Source organism: Tympanuchus pallidicinctus, unplaced genomic scaffold, assembly GCF_026119805.1.
Source record: "Tympanuchus pallidicinctus isolate F22 unplaced genomic scaffold, pur_lepc_1.0 scaffold25, whole genome shotgun sequence".
Lineage (NCBI taxonomy): Eukaryota > Metazoa > Chordata > Aves > Galliformes > Phasianidae > Tympanuchus > Tympanuchus pallidicinctus.
In genome coordinates this window covers 2,028,626-2,040,648 of record NW_026294742.1, presented here as the reverse complement: position 1 = coordinate 2,040,648, position 12,023 = coordinate 2,028,626, and the positions used below count along the sequence as shown (strand labels likewise).

Below are 12,023 nucleotides of genomic sequence, written 5' to 3'. Positions count from 1 at the left end.
CCAGGAGATGGTGCTCAGATGAAGTGCTGCCGTTCAGTGATCTCTGGAAGATACCACAAGTTTTAAAATTAGCCTAAAAAACAGGGGAGGGGGGATTTGTGTTGCTGGGTGCTCCTCACACTCCCCAGGCTCTGCTAAGCTGTGCAGCGTCTGCGACGGTGATCCTGGGAGAGAACAGAGGACAGGAGCTCGCAGCGTCCCACCTGTAGGACGTGGTGCCAACAGTCCCTGAGCAACGTCACCCTGCATCCTGGGGACACGGGGCTCCAGCTCTGGGACATTCTGGGGTGCAGAGGCTGCTCACCTTTCCCAGCTCTCTTGCATCGATGAAAAATACTTCAAAGAAAAAGGAAGAAAATAAGGCATTATTCAGGTGGGAGCATCTCCAACGCAGATCTGCGTGTCTTGGGGCTGGATGCGGCACAGCTGGAGTCAGCTGCATTCAACCAGCTAACACAGCAGCTTTCAGAGCTTTGGAGCAAAACGTCGCTTCTCCACTTTGGGAATGAATCAGCATCACCCCTGCACACCCTGCCTGGGGATGGGCCCAGGGAAGCACTCAATCCTCGTGCTACAAAAACTCAGACAGATGCGTTCCGTCTTCATCATTTTTCATCTATTGTGTACCATAGAAATTTAAGCAAAATAATTTTATGTATATTTATATATATTTATATATATATATATATATAAATTAGAAGCAAATAAATAAGATTTAGGGGCACGTTGAGATCAGTGGGTGTTGCCACTCCAATAGCCACTCACTACTGTTATGCCATACAAGGTCTATGTATACTGTACACACAGGTTTGCTGCAGGCAGCAGGTGCTGGAAGAGAAGCCAACCAGGAGGAGACTGATGGTGGAGGAACCTGATTGCATAAGTGTTCCGTGGGTTTCGCAGTTCCCATTGCCTCAAAGTTCATTATTGCTAATTATCTTCTGATGGGGATGTGGCAGTCCGGCTACATGGGAGGGAGCACTCAGGACGGTGTGATGAAGACCCAGAGAACAATGAAATGCAGGTGTGCAGGTTTCTGGTTCCCTCTGTCACCTCTTGGGTCTTCCCTCTCCGTACCAGAAGCACCACAGTCATGGAAACAAAGCAGGTCATTCAGGCTGAAACATCCTGATGGGTGTGATGGGGACAGCTGTAGGAACCACCCGCAGCCTTCCAGCAACGGCCACAACCCCTGCTATTTTCTGGGCAGAGATTCACAGCTGGTTTTTCGTTTGGTTTTGAAAGAATCCGAACCAGGAGCAGAATTTCCTTTTAACAAATGGGGGAAAAAGATGCCAAAGGAAAGAGCTCACACAAATGCACGGCATCCCACAACACGAGCATCTTTGGAAGTTGTTGTCTCAGCCGAGGTGCTGAAAGATACAGGCAGCAGCTCCTGACAGCAATAAATACCCGAGGCTAAAAACGAACCAGAGCCACGCGTCCTCTTTCCTAATTAGTAGCTGAAAAAGCCACCATTTAAAGAAAAAAAAAAAAAAAGAAAAAAGAAAAAAAAAGATGCTATTTATTAGTGCATAAAAAAATAGGTTTGGAATCCCTGTTTAGATTCTCTTTGTCAGATTTCTCCCTGTGTGTGTGTGTTTATTTGCACTGTCAAGCACTGGCAGGGCGCTGCCGTGTGTCCTTGCTGTCCCTCCATCTGTCTGTCCTGCTGCAGGTTGGCCACACCAGAGCAAACACGGCAGCTCAGAAGATATCAGGGCACGAGCTCCAGTCCTGCTTGTCCTTGGCCTCCCAGTAGCCGCCTTTGTAGGTGCAGATGAGCTCCCCTGTGATGGGATCCACCTTCCGCTCAAACCACAGCGGGATGTAACCCTCGTAGTCCTTGCCTGCATGGGGAGAAGCAAGGCATGAAGATGAGGTTGGGTTTGGGGAAAAACTCCTTTCTTGGAGAAAGTGGTCAGCTGTTGGAATGGGTGCTCAGGGAGGTGATGGAGCCTCTGTCCCTGGAGGAGTTTGAGAAATGTGGAGGTGGAATCACAGAATCCTTAAGGTTGGAAAAGACCACTGAGGTCATCCAGCCCGACCATCAGCCCATCTTCACCTCAACCCTCAAAACGATGTGGCACTTAGGGACATCACTAATTATCTTCTGATGAGGATGTGGCAATCCGGCTACAGGTGGCCCATGGGAGGGAGCACTCAGTATGGTGTGATAAAGACCCAGAGAACAATGAAACGTTCGTTCAGTGGGCACGGTAATGATGGGCTGGCAGTTGGGCCTGGTGATCTTACAGGTCCTTTCCAACACGGATGGCTCTATGATTCTACGAATGGGCACAGTGGGGATGGGTTGGTGGCTGGACTTCATCTCGGAGGTCTATTCCAACCTTAACGATTCCACGATGAGCAGTCTGCCCTTCCTCCCCAACCCCTACAGGGTTTCCCTGCAGCCCCTCATTCCCCACCTCACAGCATCCCACCTTCCTCCAGGGCCTCCACAGCCTCAGCCTCCCTCCTGCGGCGCACAGCCCTCTGCTTCTCCTCCAGCCTCTGCTTCTCCACGTTGGCCTCGTCCCAGCGGCCGCTCTCCATCAGCCTCTGGTCGGGACGCAGCCGGCTGTCCGTGGGAGCCACGCGCTCCTCGGGCTCATTCAGGGTGAGGGCCAGGCTGGAGAAGAAGTACATGTTCTCGGCATTCTCCCTGCAGGCAGACAGACCCGATGAGGACCACAAATAGGGCTCCCATCCCTTCAGGTGCTTGTGTCTCATGCCAGCCTTTCCAAAAATACTACACCTGTTATTCTGATCCCCAAAAACCACCCTTAAGGAGCTCTGCATCCCACCCCATAAGTGGAAATGGTGCCTTCGGGAGGCTAGGAGGAGATGCCAGTGATGCCTGCAGGGGCTCAGGGGGAGCATAGATTCATTGGTTTGGTATAGAGAAACTAAAAGCAAAGCCAGCATGAGGACAAAATCACTCCCTGCCACAGCCAGCAGCCAGGAAAGCAGAACTCCGACCCAAGGAGCACGCCAGACACACAGTAAGCAACACCACAGGACAGGACTCACGGGAGGGGGTACTTCTTCCACAAGACCTTTGGGGACAGCGTCTGGTAGACAGTTTTCTGTTTGCCCTCGGAGCCGGCGCTGCCATGGCTGCTCTGCACGATTTTGGAGCACTCCATCTTCTCGTCCCATGTGCCCGACATGACATAATGGGCTTTGCCATCAGCATCACTCACCACCCCTGTCACCTGGCGGGAGAGACAGCAGTGTAAGAGATGGCTCTGGTGGCTTCTGAAAGCATCCAGAGTCCTTGAGAAGTGAAATACAATGACTCAAGTGGTGCTCTGTATCCTCAGACATAAGGACAGAACCCAGCAAGGTCCCATGCTGACACAGCCCCTCCGCCCTCCACCCTCATCCTCCCCAGGGCCATACACTGGTCCCAGCTGTCAGCTCTGTCCCCAACGCCCACCTGCAAGGACCTGTGGCACACTGAGTTGCTGGTGCAGCTCCGCAGCCCTATGCTGGCTGCATCCCACCCCAGTGCCAGGACCCCATGAGCCCAGCTGGGAGAACAGAACCCAGCTGGAAGGGCAAAGACAGGCCAGAAGAAAAAGCAGGGAGATTTTTGGCTACGTACCTTTCGGGGGACATCCCTGGAGAAGTAGCTGTAGGGGGTAAATTTCAGCTGGCATTTATCTTTTGACTTATGGTTAACAATCTCTATTTCACCAGACTAGATAAAAGACACAGAATCACAGCAAGTGAGAGACTTTGCAAGGAGACAAATGAGCCATTAATCGTCATTTGTGCAGCTGCACATCAACCTCAGTGCAGAACTACATCTGCTCCCCACTCCATTCCCTCCAGCCCCACGGCATGACGGGCCCAAGTAAAACACCCCACGCCAGACCTGGCCCCACACTGCCCCGTTCCCCAAAGAGCCCACAGGCACTGACCTGGTCAATCCAAAGCTTGCCCACAATGATATTGTGAACAGTGGAAGTGACTTTCCTCCAGACGTAGTGATTCCCACTGGAGTGAAACTCGAGGTGGATGGCACCTGTGGAGAGCCCTGGGCTCAGGGTGGGGACTGGACGGGTGCCCGAGCACCAAGCACCATGCCTGCCTTCTGTCCTCCAAAAGCTTTCATTTTGAAAGCCCACGAGGAACATGTTGCTTGGTTCTCAGAGTCATAGGATATGGCACAAGCGAGCTCTCATCCCCTTGGCCAGGTCACCTACCCAGAGGCATGATGGAGAGGTATTTGCCCCTGAACTTGCTGGCGATGGTGATCTCCTGCCACAGCGTCCAGCCTCGCTTGGAGAAGACGTGGTGGGCAGCTGCTGGGGGGTGGTGGCTCACCTGGCAGGGAGAAAGGACAGCCCATCAGGTGCTGGCCCCGTCCAGTGCTCAGTCATCACTGCAAGACCCAAAGAGAGGTGACAGTTTTGGTCCCAAGGATGCTCAGAGGCTGAGCCCGCAGCTTGCCCAGCACTGCAGTGCCTTCCCATGGACACGGACAGGAAAAGCAGATGTGGCTGCAGCACAGCCTGCCTGGTGGCTCTAGGGACACCACTCAAGCACTGTCCCTTGGAAGGAATATGTAAGCCACTGTGTTCAGAGGTACTTTGCACCAGGGTAATTACAGCCCAAGTGCCCTGGGCAACTGGATTACAACCGTGAGCAGAGCCAAAACCTCTCCATTAAATCCCACTGTCACTGGCAGGAGAAAATCCTATTTGGATAACTGGATTTCAGGCAGTGGATTACCAACGCCTCACTCAGCATGTCAGTGGACCAAGGGATGTTCAGAGCCATGGGAACAGCATCTGTCTGTCCATCTATCCATCCCACGGTGCCAGCACAACCCAGGGCAGCACGTGCTGACTGCACCACCAACACAGGGCTGCTTCAAGCCTGCTCCCAATCTGCCCTTTGAGATAGGGCCAGGATTTAGGCAGATTTAGAGGCTCTGCTAACGGATCAAATGCTCCAGAGAGTGGCAACAGAGTTGTTTTGCTCTGAGTTACAGCAAACCAAATTTTGGATGAACCTCTCCAGCCCCTACCATGCGTCAGCACCCAAAACTCATGTACTCATTACACCCAAACCAGCTGGAACAGGCACATGGCAGGATCAGAAATGCCAGAAAGTAGAGTCAGCAGGGATACAAATCCTGGAGGTCATCTACCAAAGCACCTTTACTCCCTTGATAGCTCTCACTGGCACAGAGGGGCACAGTGTGACCTAGAGCCTGCTCCACATCTGGACTAGCAGCAAAACCCTTTCCACACGTTGTGCCCTCCTGAGGAGCTATCTAGGCTGCCTCCTCTAGTCAGAAAAGGTTCCTGCCTCCCTCTGAACAAGGTGCAGCATCTCCAGAGCACTGCCAGAGGGGTCCAGGCACCTGGAGGACACAGTTTGCAAGCACAGCCCCACACAGCCCTCACCCCAAGGGTCTCAGTGCCACCTGGCACTGCAGGTCTTGAATCTACACTGGTTTCTGCAGTGACGGAAGCCATGGGTTTGTTCCTGAGTGCTGAGAAACGTGATGGTCACTGTCTCTGGGACAGCACAGCCACCTCCTGGGGAGCCCAGAGCCCCCCCAAAAATGATCTCCTGCCTACAGCGGTGATAAACAGCCCTGTCCATCCCCTGGAGGATGGGAAGCACCAGCTGAGCATGCTATGCTTTAAAGAGCCAATTTCCTTCCAAGGTCTCAACCCATTATGCTCCCCAGGTTTTTTAATTAAGACCTGCTGGTTGATAGATGAGCATCAGATGCACTCTGTGATTAGCACACAGGGATGCTGGAGGTTCTCAGGTTGCCACCAAGCTTGGAAATTAAAACTTTGCAATATAACAAGAAAGAAACAAGATCTTGAGGCTCCATCCAGCCATGAAGTGAACTGGAACAGGGAGATGCTGCATCTCCTACACAAAAGGGCCGCTTTGACACAAAGAGCAGGACAGGCACACGGAGCCCTTCTGCACAGCTCACCTGCTCACACAGGGAACGGAAGCCCAGCTCCTCCAGCCTGTCGAGCTCATAGGTTTCCCCCAGCAATGGATTGAACGGCTTCGCTGTGCGGTGCACCGTCGTCGAGTAGGAAGACACTGAGAAGGCTGCCACGAAACACATCTGCTCTGTGGAGCTCTCACACTTGACTGCTTTGTCCAGCAGCTCGTGGTACTCCAGGTCCTCTGTCAGCCGCTGCAGCATGGAGAGTGGCTCATTGAAGTTCACCTGCAGGGAGAAGAGAGGTGGTCAGCAAAGCAGGATGGATGGCAGCTGGGCACTCCAGCACCGCATCCCGATGCGCTGTGACACAGGGCTGGATGTGGCAGGGAGCTCTGCACAAGCACTGCCCTCTGCAGCATCAAGTAAATGTTAAATAAAACAAGAGACTCGCACTATAACGTGCTCCCTGAACCATAGCACAAGTGCCTGAGGGCTCTGAAGTGCCCAGCTGGGCTGAGCTGGGAACAGCCGGGCTGGGAGCTGGCAGCCCATGAGCTAACCCAGCACTGTGGCAGCTCATACGTGCCCCAAACCCCTGAATGGCCCTGAGGAGTGAGCCCAGCTCCCTGCTGGGAACATCCCACATCAACGAGCATCCCTGAGCACCTCCATCACCTCCATCCCTGAGCCCAGTGAGTGACAGAACCCTAAACTCCCAGTGAGGGGCACGGATGAAAGCCAAACAGCACAGAGCAATGGGCAGAGGGACAGCCCTGTCCCAGGGGAAGCCTCAGCTCACCTTTTTTCCAGCCCTAAATCGTAGCTTTGTTAATTAGAGATGTTTGCAATACACTGCCCAAACCATTGCTGCAAATGGGAAAAAAATAAGTGCTTGACTTCAGCAATTCTTTGTATCAGAAACAAGTGAAATCATTAAAAAAAAAAAGGACAAGTGAGATATTTTCTGTTGCATGAGTGGAAAGTCTTTTGCCTCCAAACCATCTGAAATTCCCTTTTTGCTTCCAGTTCACAACAAAAATTCTATTTTGGAATGAGCAGATGGCTGAAGGATGGGAGAACCACTTCCATAAGCCAAGTTACATGCTTTATATTAAAGAAAACAAACTCCAGACTGTTCCACTCTGGGATTTAGTCAGTAAGCAATCTTACAGCATCCAAGAAAGGCGGTTATGCAGCAAAGGCAGCAAAGCATCCACCGAGGAGCACAGCAGTGCCAGCTCAGCAGAACCTCAGGAGAGATGTAGGCAGCTCACCAACAAAGCAGCAGCTGCATCCCACACCAGCACTGTCACACAGCAAAACCTTCCAGCAGAGGGATGAAGATGACCTCCTCCCAGGTAATGCAGTGTTCATTCAATTCAAATGAAGGAAGGCAGTGTGTGCACGGGGAGGTTTTCCATGCATCACGTCCCCTGGGACATGCAGCCATGCATTGCTGCCAGGCTGTGGCTGCTCTGGTGGGTCTGAATGTTAGGAAAGGTAGAGATTTCCTCTCTCAGCACCACAGCTGCCGGTATTTCACATCTTGAGCTGTTTTCTGTACCCTTCACATCCTTATCTAATCTTGATGCTGTTGCAGCAATGCTAACTGACAGTGCTGGGCTGCAGCTCTCAGCTGGCAACAGCACAAGGAAGGGACAAACTCACCCTTCAACTTCGAGTGTATCAGGTACCATTCTAAGACATTAAATCTATTCTCTTGTGCTTGTCAGGCAGGTTCTGGGGAAATGAACTGCTTGCAGTGGCACCCACGCCACATTTACTGGGCCAGTCAAGACCTGCAAGTGACCCATCAGCCTGGACAGGGCTGGTGTGCTCTGGAAACTGCTTTCTGTTACAGTTTTGAGGGAGGTTTGCTACAGGCAGTGTTAGGTCTGGGTGGGTAGCAACCAGCACAGCCCACTCCAGGTACAAACCAGCAGTAGGATACTCCTGCACTCACAGAGGATGAGAAGTTACACATTTCTAGTCTAATAACAACAGGGATTTCTCCTCCACTTTTCCAAATAGCAAGGTCCCCTCCCTCTTGCCCTGAGTGAAAGACTTGCATCTGCAGAGATTCCAGGTGCCCTGGTTCCCTCTTCCTCCCTGGGTTTGCAGATGCTCAGGCAATGCCCCCCAGCTCCAGGGTGCACCCCATAAGCACACTGTGGCCCTCCACAGCCAGCACAGAAGCAGAAATCAGCCCTAAACAAAGAGCCAGCCTGACGCAGACAGCCCCTAATGCAACAGCAGAGCCATTTACCACAAAACAATCAGCAGCACAACTCCATGCTGAGCATCCTCTTGCCTGGCTGCTCGAGCTTTCTGCCTGTGCTGGTTCTTCAGAGCACTGAACAACTCACGTTAATGGCAGCCAGACCCCAGGCTGGGTTTGCCACATGCTCTCTGTCCTGCTCAGAGGCTGCTGCAGCACCTGCAGGACTACCTGGAGCAGTAACCCAAATGCTCTGCACTGAACCAAAACCCTGAGGTCAGCAGCTTTAGCATGGCAGCAACACCCCTGGGGCTCACTTACAGGCATGGGGATCTTGGAGAGCTCTTTGCCAATGCAGTTCTTCATGATGCTCCAGAGGTTAAGGCTGTAGTTGGGTTTGTCAGGGATGCGGCTCCGTCTCCTTTTCCTCGGCAGGAGATCTTTGCAGGACTCATTGTAGCTGCTTTGATTTGAGCTTTCAAATACCTGCAAAAGCAAGAGGAGGAGCACAGGTCTAAGCAGCACTCACCCAGGCACGGCCAGGGAGCCAGGTGCAATCCTAAAGCCATTTCATCTCACTGCACATCTCACCCACTCTGCCCAACTCACGCTGTCCTCCAGGTTCCAGTCCTCAGGGTGGCCCTCGCTGGCCCCGCTCAGGTTACTGCCCGAACGCCTGTGGGGACAAAGTGCCACCTGGTGAAGGTGGGAACAGCAGTGCAGTACAGCCACTACCACACAGGTGCTGTCCCAAAGCCAAGCACAACACCCAGCAGGCAGTCTTTCCCATGCTTTTCCCATGAGTTTCACCAAACCCCTAAGGCTGCAGCTCGTACCTGTGGTGCTTGGGGTCTGCGGTTACAGTGATAAAAGCTGGTGCATCCTCCATGGCATCAAAATATTCCGTCTCTTCATCTTCATCACTGGCTTCTCCTTTGGCAGACTGCACACTCCCTGGTGGCACAAAGGGGTTGAGATGCTCAGCTGCTGCCCAGGCCCCTTCCAAACCCACTGACATTCACTGCCACCACTGTCTCCTGCTCTGTCCTCTCCCATTGCCAGCAAGACAAAAGCCTGAGCCACGTGCACACCACAGACACCAAACAGGAGGAGACTTCTGAGACGTGGCACTGCCCCCTGGGCACAGCCTCACTGCAGGTACCAGCTTCAGTGCTCTGCCACACAGCCTCTGTACCAGCAGCCAGGATGGCACAGTGCTGACCACCTCTGAAATATCCATTCCCACACCTGCAGCTATTTCGTATTAAACCACAACCTTATGAGGTGGGCAACTTCCCATCACAGAGCTGTGGGTGGTGGTACTGCGAGCATCTGCGTGTCCTGCAGAGCTGTGTGCAGCACCAGGAGGAAACCTCCAGCTCCATCCCTGCTGCACCCCATGCTGCTGAGCCACCTGCAGGCAAGGCACAGCCACGTCCTTGTCCCTGTGTCCCTCCGAAGGAGCAAGGATGCCCGCTGTGATGGGCTCAGGCTGCTGCTGTGCCTACCCTGTACCAGGCACTACCCTCCAGCAGCTCACTGCTCCCTTAAGCCCATACACTCTTTTAAAACAAGACACAGCTCTACACGCAGCTTTTGGCCACCAGGCTGTAACAAACACCTCCTGCAGGGAAGGAGATTTGGTACTGCTATCCAAAAGCCATTTGATTTTACTGCCCGATAAATAACTTTTGCAAGCAGCAAATGAGTCCCAGTTGGGACACGAGCCACGCTGCAGCTGTGAATTCAGCAGCATTTGGGGATTCCTGGGTTTCCTCCAAACACCATGGCCTGAGATGTGCCCTGTTAGCAGGGATAAGATTTGAAACAGCACAAGCAAGCCATGGTCCAGGGGTACAGCACTCTCACAGAGAGCACTGCCCGTGCCTCCCCCCCATCCCCACCCCCTGGGCTCACCCTTGGCAGTGCCGGTGCTGCCTGTGCTGCCCGGTGCCCCACGGCAGGCTCTCTCCAAGCTGTTGTGCTGCTTGGCTAGCTGCTCGATGGTCTCCTCCAGCCGGATCCGCTGCTCCCGCTCATACTGCAGTGCCCGATGCCATTTTCGGCTGTGAGTTTCTGCTAAGTCCAGGAAATCACGGCAAGCCTGCAGGGGAGGAAGGGAAAAATCAGCTGAGAGAACTGCGAGCCCAAAGCTTTGCAGGATTCCCACAACCCCGGGGCTAGGAAAAACATCCCCAAAGTTGGGGAGCCCCGGCTGAGCTCATACAGATGTGGACATCTCCATCCTGGAGAAGTCAGGCAGGACAGCAGGTGACAGCCCCAGAGCCCCCAGCAGGTGTCCTTTTCCAGGGAAGGGGACCCACCAGACACAGGGACACAGACAGATACACCGAGCACGAGAGCCCACTGGATGCTGTGTGCATCCCAGCACCCTGCCTCTCCTGTGCTCAGGGCGTGCAATGGGACATTTCCATGCACAGGATATCCGCTCAGCACAGGGACGCTGCCAGGAGCTGCATGTCCTGCATCTGAACCTTCCAAGCTCTATTTGTAGGTTATTTTCATATCAGGTTGGGGCAGTGAGCCTCCTCAGCACAGCTGCTTCCCGTGTGATCAGCCCCAGGTTAAGCACAGGGGCAGAGCTGCTCCTTCTCTTCCCTCCCCTAAATCTCTGGGACTCAGTGTACATTAAACTTCTTGCACTGAGAAGTAGGGAGATGGCACCTGAATGCTGAGTTATTTCCCAGCCACACAACATCAGGGTTTTGGCTCTTGTAATGTGAATGGATTCTAAAAGGGTTTATCCAAGAAAAGCTCTGACTCATCAGGTTCTTTCAAACCTTTGGCCAGGAGCAAGATTTGAGTCTCATCCAGGGGAAGAAGTTTTTTGCTTAACGCCACCAGAAACGCAGCACAATGCTGCAGGCAAGCAGCACAGAGCAGCAGCTTTCATGCTTTCCATTTCTGACTTCAGGAAGCACTGCTGTGACTACAGAGATCTGCACCAACCTGAGCTCCAACATTTCCCCATGCTGGTCCCCATTCCCTTGTTACCAGGCACCCCGTGCCCTAATGCCCCGCGTGCCTTCACACCCAGCTGCAGGCTGGAGCCTTCCCAAGAAAATCTCTCGTTCCTCTATGAGCTTTCCTCCCAGCACCCATTCAAACTAAACCACGTCGAGCTGGCAGGCTCGCCTCTCCTATTACGCTGATGCATTGCAATAAGAGGATGAAAGCAGAAGGGTAAGTAATCAGATAGCAGCGTGACCTTCCCCACCCAGCAAAGCTTATTACCTGCTCTGAAGGTCTCCATCCCGACCCCAAACACCCATTTAGTGCTGCTGGCTGGCACCAGCAAGGGCAGTGCCAGCTGTCCCAGCTCCAGGGGCTTTGAAATTCTGCTCTGGCAGCACCCTGCTGTGGCTGAGCACTGATATTAAGGTGGCGACGGGAAATGGAATGTTTGGGGTGTGACAGGAAACGACAGGAACAGGAGATGGGCCCTCCTGAGCTGAAGTGGCTGAAGGAGAAATCCCAGGACCTAGACGTGGTGCTGGTGTCCCAAAGAAAAGCACGTCAGCTCCTCTTGGCCCTTTATCACCAGCTGGGCTGTCCTCACGTTCACTGATGATAAGGAGACGTGCGGGTGCCATTCCAGGGCAGCTCTGTGAAGCACCAACCAGCAGCACACCCATGCTGATCTCTGCCCAGGACAAAGAAGCACACATAAAGCGCTGTGCTCTGATGGTCTCTGGGGCTGCAGCCCTCCCCAGCTGTCAGAAGCAATCAAGCCCTCAAGCCCTGCTCGCTGCTGCCTTCCATCAAAGGATGTGGCATGGCTTCTTTCATGCAGTTAAATGAGCAAAAAACTCAAAGAGCTGCACCTTCCCCTTCCATATCTTCCCCTTG

At 53.2% G+C, this 12,023-nt stretch overlaps 2 protein-coding genes across 5 annotated transcripts in view; both read right to left on the bottom strand.

Annotated features, from left to right (window-relative positions):
• Positions 1-12,023, bottom strand: part of SLC35E4 (solute carrier family 35 member E4) — a 108,559-nt gene that overhangs the window by 27,210 nt on the left and 69,326 nt on the right. The gene's annotated exons all lie outside the window — the stretch shown is intronic.
• The window catches only part of OSBP2 (oxysterol binding protein 2), a 61,647-nt gene continuing 50,894 nt past the window's right edge, over positions 1,271-12,023 (bottom strand). For 2 of the 4 annotated variants that reach the window (XM_052689700.1, XM_052689702.1), the window contains 11 exons: positions 10,071-10,257; positions 8,990-9,107; positions 8,745-8,829; positions 8,475-8,639; positions 5,975-6,220; positions 4,215-4,335; positions 3,930-4,033; positions 3,611-3,706; positions 3,034-3,218; positions 2,445-2,665; positions 1,271-1,850 (listed from right to left, as the gene is read on the bottom strand). In XM_052689700.1, the coding sequence (XP_052545660.1) occupies positions 1,708-1,850; positions 2,445-2,665; positions 3,034-3,218; positions 3,611-3,706; positions 3,930-4,033; positions 4,215-4,335; positions 5,975-6,220; positions 8,475-8,639; positions 8,745-8,829; positions 8,990-9,107; positions 10,071-10,257 (1,671 nt within the window). In that variant the 3' untranslated portion in view covers positions 1,271-1,707. Of the gene's footprint in view, positions 1,851-2,444; positions 2,666-3,033; positions 3,219-3,610; positions 3,707-3,929; positions 4,034-4,214; positions 4,336-5,974; positions 6,221-8,474; positions 8,640-8,744; positions 8,830-8,989; positions 9,108-10,070; positions 10,258-10,477; positions 10,620-12,023 lie in introns of those variants that run through there. The other 2 variants (XM_052689703.1, XM_052689701.1) reach the window with 2 other exon arrangements.